Genomic DNA, 11,887 nt, shown 5'->3' with positions numbered 1-11,887 from the left:
ACTACTTACGTTCTATTTATTCCTAAAAAAATTCAGAACAGAACAAGGCCAGAATTGTATACATTTTACGTCATGTAAGTTTTAAATAACTAAAAATCTATATGTCTAAAATAACCGAATCCATGTAAACCTGACTACAATTCATCATCATCAGCTCACAATACGTCCCCACCGAGGGGCTCGGAGTCTACCCTAAGTTAAGGGTGATTAGGCAATAGTCAATCTTTGAATTTCTTCTCAGATATTTGCAGGATGCATCACGATGTTTTCCTTCACTATAAGAACGTCAGATAAATGTACATATGTAAATCGGAAATAGAAAAACACATTGGTACATGGCGGGATTCGAACTCAGGACCTGCAGATTGTAAGTCAAGTGCTTGACCACTGAGCCACCGACACTCTCAGCTATTAGTGTTCAATTCTGTAACAATACAAGGTCATCGCGTGCAATAAGAATATTTATAAAACACGCAATAACACACATTTTTTTAAATCTTTTCATTACAGCATTTATCTGATTGTGTTATGTGTATATAACATAAGATAAAATCAATATGTCACACGATATATAAAAGTTTATATATTTTAAACCGACTTGTATAAACTCATTGTTAGTAATACATTTGTAATACAATGGTATCGTTTAAAGTTTTATGTAGCCTGTTGGTTATGTGTTTTATTTTATGCCGTGGCGATAATATGCTTGTAAGTGTTGGTCATTAATTAATTTTTTTTATACACTAAATCAGTCTTTCCCAAAGTGAGCGATAACGCTCCCTTGTTGGCGCTGTAGGTCTCAAGGGTAAGAGTCCCAGAAAGAAAATGGGGGCGTTGTGTATAGGCCTGGGGGGTGATTTGTAATTTTATTTAGCTAGGAGGCCTCTTAGACAACGACTGCATGAGCTTTCGACTCTCAACAACAATTTGTGAACATCAACTAATATGAATTAAAAGATTGCTTAAACTCTAATATGGGGAATAGAAAATAAGTTTGGGAACCATGATGATGAACACGTTGATGTAGATTAAAATAACTAAAATAACGATTAAGCAATTATTTTTTGATAAAATGTAATCCATCTAATTTGGATTATACTCGGCAGGGTAAGGGTCTGATAAGTAATATTATTGACAAGGTAAAGATATAGGATATATAATTTTCTAATAATATTTTTTTGTTTTCAGTTGCTCGACATATGAATAATCTAATCTCCAATTTTCTCTTCTCTTTCTTCCCTCATTTTTTTTCTTCTCTCATAATTAATGTCGTCTTAAGTCCTATTTCTATCTACACAATTATTTATTTTTCCTATTGTACCCAGGGTCCTGGCAAATGGGTGATCGTGAGTATCGACAGATGTGAAGAAGACGAAAAATACCAGACCAACATCGACGTGGACATGCACCGCGCCAACCGCACACACGTCGCCTTCTCCTTCAAAGTGTCCCTCGCTGAGGATTTCGACTACACCGTATCGGTAAGGCACGTTATTGAGTAAATATAATGAACAGAGGATTGAACGTATAGAAAAATATATTCTTTACCTACACGTCCCCTTTCCTGCCAAATCTATCTTACTAATATTATAAATGCGAACGTTCAAATAGATGGATGTTTGTTTGAAGGTATCTCCAGAACGGATCTCGCTGAAATTTGATATAGACGTAGAACATAGTCTGGAAGTTTAATTCCGCGCGAAGGGAGTCGCGGGCGACAGCTAGTTTTATTAATAAATCACGGTCAGGAAGAGAGAGACTTTCCCCGACACATTTGTCCTACAATTCAAACATTTAATTTTGGAAACCTGTTTGCTTCGAGATTCTGGTATACCTAGTCTAAACGTACTTGTAAGGCAAAATTAAGAGACAAGGGCAGAATCGATAGCACTTAACACCTGTCTTGTGTGGGCAATTGTGAGGAATCTAACACTGTAATATGCATATAGCTATGTAGTTTCCGTTATTTACATACAATCTGTAGATACGCATAGACATCTGCAAGTACGTGGACGGGGGCTGCAAGACGTACCAGACGCTGGCAGACGAGAGCGCAATCAACTTCTGTGAGAAGTACGCAAAACAGAACGTTGACGCAGCGTTACAAATGCTCGACATGAATGGATTCCCTTTGCCAGTGGTAAGATAAAATCGAATATTAACAACTATTTTATTCCTCAAAAATATTTAATTTTTGGTTACAACATACATAAAAAACACATAAAACCAGCAATAAGTTCACTATTTGTCCCCACTAAGGGGCTTGGAGCTTACCCTAAGTCAGTAACTAAGCCTTAGTCAACCATAGCCCAATGCGGGTTGACTTCACACATATCTTTAAATTTCTTCTCAGATTCTTCACCGTAAGAAGGTAAGGTATATGTACACAAGTAAATCGAAAAACACATCGATTCATGGCGAGATTCGAACCCAGGACCCATAGATTATACATCAACTGCTTAAACTCATGTAACTAGACTGTAACTGTCATGCAACTAGACTGTAGTTTTTATAATGGTCGCATTTAGTAGCCATTTAATGACTCTGAGTACGGCTGTATGAGTTTGGGCGAGGAATTTGATCGATTATTGTGTGAACAGGGCGACTATGCAGTAGATGACTACATATTCAACGTGGCGGAGTTGCCGGAGAACGCGGTGTACGGAGACTTCGTGGGGAAGGGATATCTTATAAAGCAAGGTGTGGAGTTCTCATGCGTCAAGGTCGCAGCCAACTTTGTCAAGAATGATGATGAAGATGAGGAAGATTGAATTTGTTTAATATATTGATTGACACCTTTCACACTCGTATTTTTCTACTAGTTTGCTGTAGGTAAATAATGTACATAACATAGAAGATATTTTTGTTTCTACTAACAGAGGATTTCTGAGACCAATATCGCTGTATAAAACATATCTGTCATTATCTTTTACAAAAAATATATATAAAATATATTTTAAGAGGGTTTTTAATTTCAGAAATACACGTTAAAATCATTAATTTTAGTGCAATGTACAATTATAGTGTAAACTAGAATAATGTGGCTAAATAATCAAAAGCGTCTCGGAGCGCCCTCTAACGGAAAGTTGTAGTTTCAAAATCCATCAAAGTACGAACCTGACGAGCAGTTCGAACTGATGATGCTGCAGCAGATGCTTGTTGGTGGGCAGCCGGGCGGCCAGGTCCCGCACCAGTGCTGATCGTGCTGCAGGCGCGCGCAATGCACGCAGTACTGCGGGGAACGACTTGCGCGCGTCCGCGTAACGACCCTCAAAGATGGCCGCCACGCATGCACGTAACACCTAAGTACAAATAAATGATAAAGTAACGATAATTAAATCGATAGACTATTACATCTTGTTCTTATGCCAGTACCGTAGTCCAGTAACACACAAAATCAACACTGGAATGCAACTAGCATAATGTATATACAACTGATGCCAGTAAACCCACCCAGTCCGCGTCACGCCAGCGCTACTGTCCTACTGTACTGGCGTAATGTAAACCTAATTTAATAATCATAGTTAGTTTGATGGGTTTTAAAATAAAAAATAGTAAATACTTCAAGTCTTCTTGCAGAGTTGGTCAGCAATAGTTGTCCGGGCTCCTCGCCGCCAGTGGGGGGCGCTGCGGGCGGTACTATCCGCGCCTGCGGTGGCCTTAATGCTGTTAATCTGTAAAAAAATATTTAAAATATTATTACAAATTAACGGTCACTTATGACTTTGTCAGAGCAGAATTAAAAAATAATCTGTAATATGCTTGCATACATAAGTTAGTTTCCCGTGTCCTCAATGTCAGTTCAGGTGTTCCGGGTAATTTTTAGGGTTCCGTACCTCATAGGAAAAAAACGGAAACCTTATAGGATCACTTTGTTGTTCGTCTGTCAAGACCCATTTTCTCTAAAACGCGTAACTAATATCTAAAAGTATGTATCCCGTGTATACTGACTTGGCGTTGTTTGCGTTGCGCTGAGAGACGTCGCGTATGACGTCACGCACGCGGAGCGGGTCGAGCGCGGGCAGCGGCGGCTGGTGGATGCGCGCCTCCGCCCCCGCCGGCGGCCGCAGCACGCGCTGCTGGTACGTCTGCGACACCACCTGGCCACTCGTCTCATCACACGATCACATCGCACACCTCACACCTCACATCCACATTTACATTTATCCGACTCGAAGGACCAACAATTAATTTTTTATGGGGGAAAATTATTTAAAAACTGATTTTTTTTAAATTTTCAACATTTGAGTAAACTCTTATGAAAACTATTAATTGACTAGCTGTCGCTGCAGACTCCGTGCGCGCGGAAATAAAAAAAAATATTAGTAGCCTAAGTGTTCTTCCAGACTATGTTCTATATGTATGCCAAATTTCATTAGATCCGTTCAGTCGTTCTGGTGATACTTTCAAACAAACATCCATCCATCCATCTAAACATTGAAATTTATAATATTAGTAAGATAAATACCTGTGGATTTGGGTTCTCATTGAGATGTAACTGCATGGCCAGGTCCTGTATGTGTTGCAGCTCGATGTCCGGGTTCAGAGATTCTAGTCGGAGTTGCTCCGGTAAATTCCTGAAAATTTTATCATTTGAGTACCAAAATCTATTTATACCATAAATTAAATTTATAATTTTACATTTAACATAAAATTTGTCGTTATATACAGTTGAACTTGAATAAACCAGAAACTTTCGTCTGATTAGTTTGCGTCCCGGAGGCCTAATTTTGTCCTCTTTTTCTTATATGAAAGGATGGGAAGTGGAAGTGGAAGTGGACTTTCCAGATGAGAGGATGCATGGAAAGGGAAAATATTTTCTTTCTGTGCATCCTCTCCTCCGTCGATTAGAGGTAGGCAACGCATATGCAATTGCATATGTCTACGGGCAACGGTCACTTCATTATTTCAGGTGGCTGCTCGCTCGTTTGCCACCTTATGATATAAAAAAAGTTAATCTTTTAAGAAATGTCGTCCGATAGCAGAATTTAATTGTATATACTAACTGCACAAGTTCATCAAATATATCTGTGGGTCTCCATGGCGGGCCGCGCTCCGCCACCAGACCGTTGAAGAACATGGAGTCGAGCAGACGCACGGCGAAGGGGCAGGCGGCCAGACCGCGGCTGCCCAGGAACCCCGCCTTGTGGAACGTCAGCACAGGGGACGGGTGGATGCGGATTATTGTCAAACAGTGTCTGGAAATAAATAAAAACTAATTGTAATTATGTTATTTACAGATATGTTGCTTCGCTATTTCGGCGAATTCAGGTGGTTGCTTACTCGTTTGCCAACTTGTCATACAAAAAAAAATGTATATTATGCCATATATTTCTTTTCTTTCTCGATTCTTTCCCTTGTACTATAGTCTTCTGCCTTGCTAATTAAGTCTTTACGAGCTTACTTTAAAAGCACAATACAATTGAAAGAAAATTAAAAAATTACAAAGCAAAACTTTTACATCGACTTGCTTCTCTACTTTTCAAATTATTTGGACAGAAAGAGAAGAGTTCTATATCGATCTTAGAATATAGAATACTAGAGATCACTAGCAACGTCCATCCATCCATTCATCCATCTTTCGTATTTACAATATTAGTACGATCTTACCTATATCCCTGTAGCAGTTTAGCCAAAGTCCTCATAAACACGGCTCGTATCTCCTTATCTAACATATGTGGGGGCGAGGCCGCGGGCGGTGGTGGGGCGAAGGCCGAGTCCGCGGAGCGCAGCTCGGGCTGTAACACCAGCGCCAGGGCTTCCTGCAGCGAGCCCAGCAACTTGCCCTCCGGCCGGGGGATGTTCACCCCCGCGGGAATGTGCAGCGAACCCACGTCTAAGTCTGCTACTATCACGTCCAACTGGAAATCACAATGAAAATTGATTTGAATTGATGACATATTTGAAATCATCATCTTACACATATTTTTTATTTTGTATCGAGGGGAAAACCTTCTTAAGATATCCCTTTTCGGGGGAAAGAAAGGGTTATGTGAGATTTCTACATACTAAAACCCTCCGCAGTGCCTTAGTGGGACTGTGAGGGTCCAAGATTTCCAATGGAACAATTGCACATCAGCCAAATCTTATCGCATTGTTAACACTCACCAATTCCGACACCTCCTCCTTGAGACTGGAATGCACACCGATAAGGAAGGGCGTCGGTGTTGCCAGCACCTCCGCTAGACCAGCAGGCAACAGTGGTATGTACACGTGGGCGTAGCGAAAGGGGAACATCAACGCTGCGAGAGCTCGACACGCAGCAGACAGCCGGGCGGCAGCTAGCGACACTAGGAGGACCTTGTGCTCACTCATCACCGCACACCATAGTGTCACCGAGTTGTGGATACCTGAAACATGGTATGGATAAAAGATTTTACTCTATTTTTAAAGTATGGTAACCTCGTAGAATCCTATAAAAGAAGAGCAGCCAGTTTTAATCTTTATAATCCAACATAATCTTATCTTTATAAGCACCTTTCAAAATAAATATGTAGCCCAGAATATATGAAAAATATCTACCAATTAATTAAAGTAATTGTAAAATATTTTAACGTTTTGCAAAAGAAAAAAGAAATTCCATTGCCCACATAAGAAATTCATGTATTAAAGAAGCCGAACGATATGCTCCTGGGCCAGGATTTTTATATTCTTGGTTAGGCTATATACGATTACCCAGAACTTTACTGTCCAAAAACCTTGAAACCGTGAAGTCATGTTTGTAATATAAAGATGTGTGCACACATACCCAGCAGGCGCAGTAGCATGTGCACAGCTGTGTGGGTGACTGGCATGGGCGGCGCGGCGGGCGGCTGCAACGCCTGCCGGTCACCCGCTCCTATACTGAAGCGAACCTGCGGCCCGCCCGCACCCGGTACCAGGACGCAGCCGACCAGGTTACCCACCAGCGTCTCCAACGGCACGCCCAGGTTCTCCACCCACACCGTGTAGATTATACCCAGGCAGTTCTGACAACATTACAATGACCTCTATAAATGGACCGGCTATAATACGTACAATTTTGTGCCTATTTAACATTCGCCATTTTTTCGGTGATGGTAACGTCAACAGACGCGATTAAATCAAAACGAAGCAAAAGCTGTCACTTATTAGCAATCGCCTATCCAATGATCTGTGCATACACTATACAACTTGAAATTAATGACAAAAGACAGTAGCTCATTGGCCGATAAAGGAATGAACTGATTCCATTAGGAAAGCTACATATTTCAGAGTGGTATATTTGAGGTGATGATAGACCATTCGCTTAGCATCCGATTATTTGTCATTCGTAATTTATCCACATTTTCAAAGATGACAAAGTTTTCTTACCCTAAAAGTATCGATGTAATCCTGTCGGGATACAATGACGAGACACTTTGGCGCGTACATGATGCTATGGTGGGTGATGTTGGCGACTGGTCGGTTCGACTCCAAGGATTCTTCGTCCTACAAAAAACAAATTTCATATCACTAACATATTAACCTTCCAAGCGTTGCGTGGCTAACAGCTAAATGGGCATATTTCCACTACTCAAATGACAAAAACTGAAAGTATAAACTTTGTAAAAAAATAAACAAAAGGACTTGGCCATTAAACTTATTACGCGTATATAAAGAGTGTAAAAAGTTAACGACTACACCCCAAAAACCCCCTGTCTCCTCAATTTGGGGGGCGATGACGGAATTTCATTAGATGGGCTTGCGCCCGACCCGGGGCCTGCGGAAAGCCTAATGATAAACAATATTGTCGGACGTTGCTAATTTATTGCAGGACCTGCGTTCTTTTTGACGAAACTAGTTGCCTAATGTAGTGAATATTTTTTTGTATCTTGGAAAATAACATACAAGGCAAGGATTGGTGCAACTCTTCGCAGTAGAATTCGCCAGTTAAAATATTTTATACATTTTTAATACTAACAAGATTCATATCTTATACACTAAAAACATGTTTCAAGGTATAGTTTTGAACAATTTCATTGCAACGACCACACGAAAGTATTGACACAGTTAAGCTAACATGAACAGGATCTTATTTCTGAAGTTAGCTCAAATATTTAACAAACAAGCGATAAAAAAAATTAGCTTTCATCGAATTTAAATCGAATTGGCAATTTAATACCTTCTTCTGAACTGTTTCACTAAAAAAACATTGCTATTTTTACCCTACTGACAAAAGGGTTATATTTTTGACAGCCTACAAAATTCTTCTTCCTCGGTCATAGGATATGTAACATCTTCATAAAACACATATAAATATAACAGAACATTAGTTTATAAGCTATAAATAGAACAATAGAATATAAAATGAATTGGCTCCAACATTGGAGCAAACATTTGCCCGGTCTCGTCCTATTAATCAATTTAGTTAGGTTGTTGCCCTCATAATATTTGATATCGGGATATAAATAGACATTATAATATGCCACTTGTATGAGATGCATGGACAGAGGGATGTAGCGTGAATAACGACAGGACAAAACTCATTGTAGATTTTATACATTTAAGGATCTATGCAATAGGAAAGTTTTTTCGTTATTAGTATAGTATTTGGATGGATCTAAAGATAGAGGAAGACCAAAGAATAGATGGATTGTGTGAAAGAGCATGTTCGTAAGATGGAGAAGACAGCTGACAGAGACGTATGGTGGATACGTAGTACGGCTGTAGTGGGTACATATTGTGAAGACAGCCGCGTAGAATCATGGCAGGTTGATGACGAAGAGTATAGTAAATATTTACTATACTATATTAATAATACTTTAGTAATATTGTGTTAATCTTATCAATAATCTCATAGCGCCTAGTCTAGACTCCCACATGTGGGAAATGTGCCAAACGAAATGGAAGCGAGATCAACGATCTTACGACGCCTGCGCCTCGCACACTGACCCCCATAAAATATTTACTGCCGAAATAAAGCCGTCGGTAAATAGTAAACTCATTCATAAACTATGCGCGTACTGATAAATATAAACCAAATATAGACTACAAATTAAATCAACGGTTATACGATACTGCTACACACGTGGCTAACTCAACATAAACAGTGAACGAAACTTTGTAACATTTAAGTTTTTGATTTCTAAATCTACACTGTAGGACTCTAGGTAAGAATTTCTTGATATTACGTCACGAAAAAGGCCCCCTAACACAAATCTTACTCCTCACTAATATTATCACTGCGAATTTGGTTTGGACGGATGGATAGATGTTTTTAGAAGGTAGAACGGCTACATGGATCGTGCTAAATTTGGCATAGATGTAGAACATAGCCTGAAAGAACACATAGGTAACTAATTGCGGACGGAGTCGCGGTCAACAGCTAGTATTTCATAAGATAAAAATGAAATAATCCTGTGTTCTAATCGTATTCATCAGCACAAGACATGTTATACGTCTCCGACATAGTAATTTGTCTCGCTTCCAGACCGGAACAAAGTCGTGTTTACACACTAGTTCATAACGGCAGAACTAGTCGGCACTACCATTCTCTATGGCAATTTATAATAACTTTCCAATAAAGTTCCTATAAGAAGTTTCGATCATCTAGTAAAGGTATGTAGAGTGGAAAGATAGGAAGATCGGTTAAATAATTTATGTAGCACATCTTACTTCTTACTAATAATATAAATTATATTATAAATGTGAATGTTTAGATGGATGTTTGTTTGAAGGTATCTTCAGAAAAGCTACATGGATCAGGCTTAAATTTTGCATAGATGTTGGACATAGCCTGTAAGAACACATAGGATACCAATTAAGTTTTTTCTAATTCCGCGCGGACCGAGTCGCGTCACAGCTAGTATACTATATGTTTTCTTCAAAAGAAATTCAGATGAAATCAAAGTCTAAAGAGATTCCTCTCTTTGTATGAGGGTTGATTTGGAATTACTGCGCCATCACTTCCGGTACGGAAGTAAGTCGCCGGCATGCTACGGCGAAATATTTTCAGGTGAGAAATAAAAACAAAAAATACGTATACATTGAACAAAACGCAAAAAGTTGGTTTTGTTTACTTTAGTAGATAAATAAAATGTATTTATTATTCTCAAGGCGATCTATTTATGTAAACTAATTCAAGGTAACACTAAACAATTAAATTTGTCGACTAGAAAATTAAAAAAAAAACAGGTGATAATAACGCTGACCAAAAATTAAAACTAAAATTAAAAATGCTTTATTGAACAAAAAAAAAACATTTTTCACAAAATTAGTAGGACTCTGTCTCCTGAACTAGTTAAAACTGTGTTTCGGGAGACAGCGTCTTCTCTTATTTATCACTGAAATAGCGAAGTGACCGTTGCCCATAGACATACGCAATTGCAAATGCGTTGCCTACCTTTAATCGACGGAGAAGAGGGCGCACAGAAAGAAAATATTTTCACTTTCCATGCATCCTCTCATCCGGAATGTCCACTTCCACTTCCCATCCTTTCCTTATAAGAAAAAGGGTAGGAAGGGAAAGAGGACTAAATTAAGTCTCCGGGACGCAAAAAGTTATAAAAATATAAATATAGAAAATAACACAAAACAATACAAGACAGCTACAGGAGAAGGATCTTGTGACACTTTGTCACGGAGCACCGGGTCAAATAAGTTTGTCGTACTATAGCTGCAATATCTATTGCGAAGTATAGTCAGTGTCATTGTGCATTCGTCACCGGAGTCGTCAGACAATGGTGGTCGCGGACGAAACGCCCTACATACCCATACCGTTACGGAACAATACTTCTACGTTTTCTAACTAATTATAATTACTAATATAATTGATATTAACTTCATTTAATTTTAATTAAAAATAAATAAAGTCGATCACTTCGAACACTTAATTTCTAAGTGGATTTCTGAGACCAATATATCCGTTTAAAACATATCGTTATCTCTGTTTTGTCAAAGATAATGACAGGGATGACGATATGTTTTATGCGAAATTTTAGGTATCAGAAATCCACCGTAAGTTGAGCAAGTTATGAAATACATCGAGCAAAACGTCCAATGTTCAATATAAACAAGTCGCACGCGCAAACGTAGCGAACATGAATATATATCAATTGGAGAGTCGCTGTCTCTCGAATACCGGTTACAATGCAATAAATGCCTTTATACTTTACTTTTTATATCGTAATCTGATATAACAAACGCAGCAAATTTTTTCCTTTATGATATTACTATCGAACTGGATTTTTATTTATTAAAACGGCTAAAACTTGATTAAATGGTTCCGCTTGAGCGTAGAGACTGGAAACTTACTCATATTTTGTCGATTCTAACAATAATCTTACAAATATTATAAATGCAAATTTTTGGATGGATGGATGGATGGATGGATGTTTGTTTGAAAGTATCGTTAGAACGGCTTAACGAATCTTGTTGAAATTTGGCATAGATGTAGAACATATTCTGGAAGAACACATAGGTTACTAGTATAGGTATAAGAAGTTTTAAAACACTAGAATTAATAGTTACTGAATTCAAAAGATATTCACTATTTCAGCATTAACCTTTATGTAGCCGAAGAATACCTTACGGTACATGATTCGTAATTTCGCCTTAGTACAGGGTCGTTAACCCTTTGCACGCCGTGACGTACAACAACCATGGCATGTATGTCGTTGCCCGTGCAACCGACAAGTTATCGATTCAACACCACTGACCTACCATGTCTTATCCTACAACATAATATGCTTACGTAATATTTATTTCTTAGATATACGAATAATATGCATAACGATAATATGGAACGTCGGTGGCTCAGGGGTCAAGCACTTGACTTGCAATCTGCAGGTCCTGGGTTCGAATCCCGCCATGTACCAATATGTTTTTCGATTTCCGATTTACATATGTACATTTATCCGACGTTATTACGGCGAAGGAAAACATCGTG

The 11,887-nt window shown here is 38.8% G+C and overlaps 2 protein-coding genes across 2 annotated transcripts in view; one reads left to right on the top strand and one right to left on the bottom strand.

The window, feature by feature from the left end:
• Nucleotides 1–7,445, bottom strand: part of Sbf (SET domain binding factor) — an 18,111-nt gene extending 10,666 nt beyond the window's left edge. The window contains exons 1-9 of the mRNA XM_013315926.1: nucleotides 7,333–7,445; nucleotides 6,749–6,968; nucleotides 6,109–6,350; nucleotides 5,611–5,861; nucleotides 5,007–5,198; nucleotides 4,469–4,577; nucleotides 3,952–4,088; nucleotides 3,563–3,674; nucleotides 3,123–3,302 (exon numbers count right to left, since the gene is read on the bottom strand). Coding sequence (XP_013171380.1) covers nucleotides 3,123–3,302; nucleotides 3,563–3,674; nucleotides 3,952–4,088; nucleotides 4,469–4,577; nucleotides 5,007–5,198; nucleotides 5,611–5,861; nucleotides 6,109–6,350; nucleotides 6,749–6,968; nucleotides 7,333–7,392 — 1,503 coding nt within the window. The 5' untranslated portion in view covers nucleotides 7,393–7,445. The remainder of the gene's footprint in view (nucleotides 1–3,122; nucleotides 3,303–3,562; nucleotides 3,675–3,951; nucleotides 4,089–4,468; nucleotides 4,578–5,006; nucleotides 5,199–5,610; nucleotides 5,862–6,108; nucleotides 6,351–6,748; nucleotides 6,969–7,332) is intronic.
• LOC106120758 (uncharacterized) lies at nucleotides 614–2,858 on the top strand. Its single transcript, XM_013316183.1, has 4 exons — nucleotides 614–708; nucleotides 1,326–1,481; nucleotides 1,985–2,140; nucleotides 2,601–2,858. Exons 1-4 carry the CDS (start codon nucleotides 637–639, stop codon nucleotides 2,769–2,771), a joined length of 555 nt encoding a protein of 184 aa, XP_013171637.1. The 5' UTR covers nucleotides 614–636; the 3' UTR covers nucleotides 2,772–2,858.
• Nucleotides 7,446–11,887: the final 4,442 nt, after the last annotated feature.

The sequence above is a fragment of the Papilio xuthus genome, unplaced genomic scaffold (genome assembly GCF_000836235.2).
Source record: "Papilio xuthus unplaced genomic scaffold, Pxut_1.1 DF826949.1, whole genome shotgun sequence".
NCBI classification, from domain to species: domain Eukaryota; kingdom Metazoa; phylum Arthropoda; class Insecta; order Lepidoptera; family Papilionidae; genus Papilio; species Papilio xuthus.
This window is presented reverse-complemented; position numbering and strand designations above follow the sequence as displayed.

Excerpts from the sequence above, each read along its gene's own strand:
- LOC106120758 (XM_013316183.1), top strand. The coding sequence starts at position 637 with ATGGTATCGTTTAAAGTTTTATGTAGCCTGTTGGTTATGTGTTTTATT. Across the intron at positions 1,482-1,984 it reads ATTTCGACTACACCGTATCG|ATACGCATAGACATCTGCAA; the intron begins GTAAGGCACGTT and ends TACAATCTGTAG. Across the intron at positions 2,141-2,600 it reads ATGGATTCCCTTTGCCAGTG|GGCGACTATGCAGTAGATGA; the intron begins GTAAGATAAAAT and ends TTGTGTGAACAG.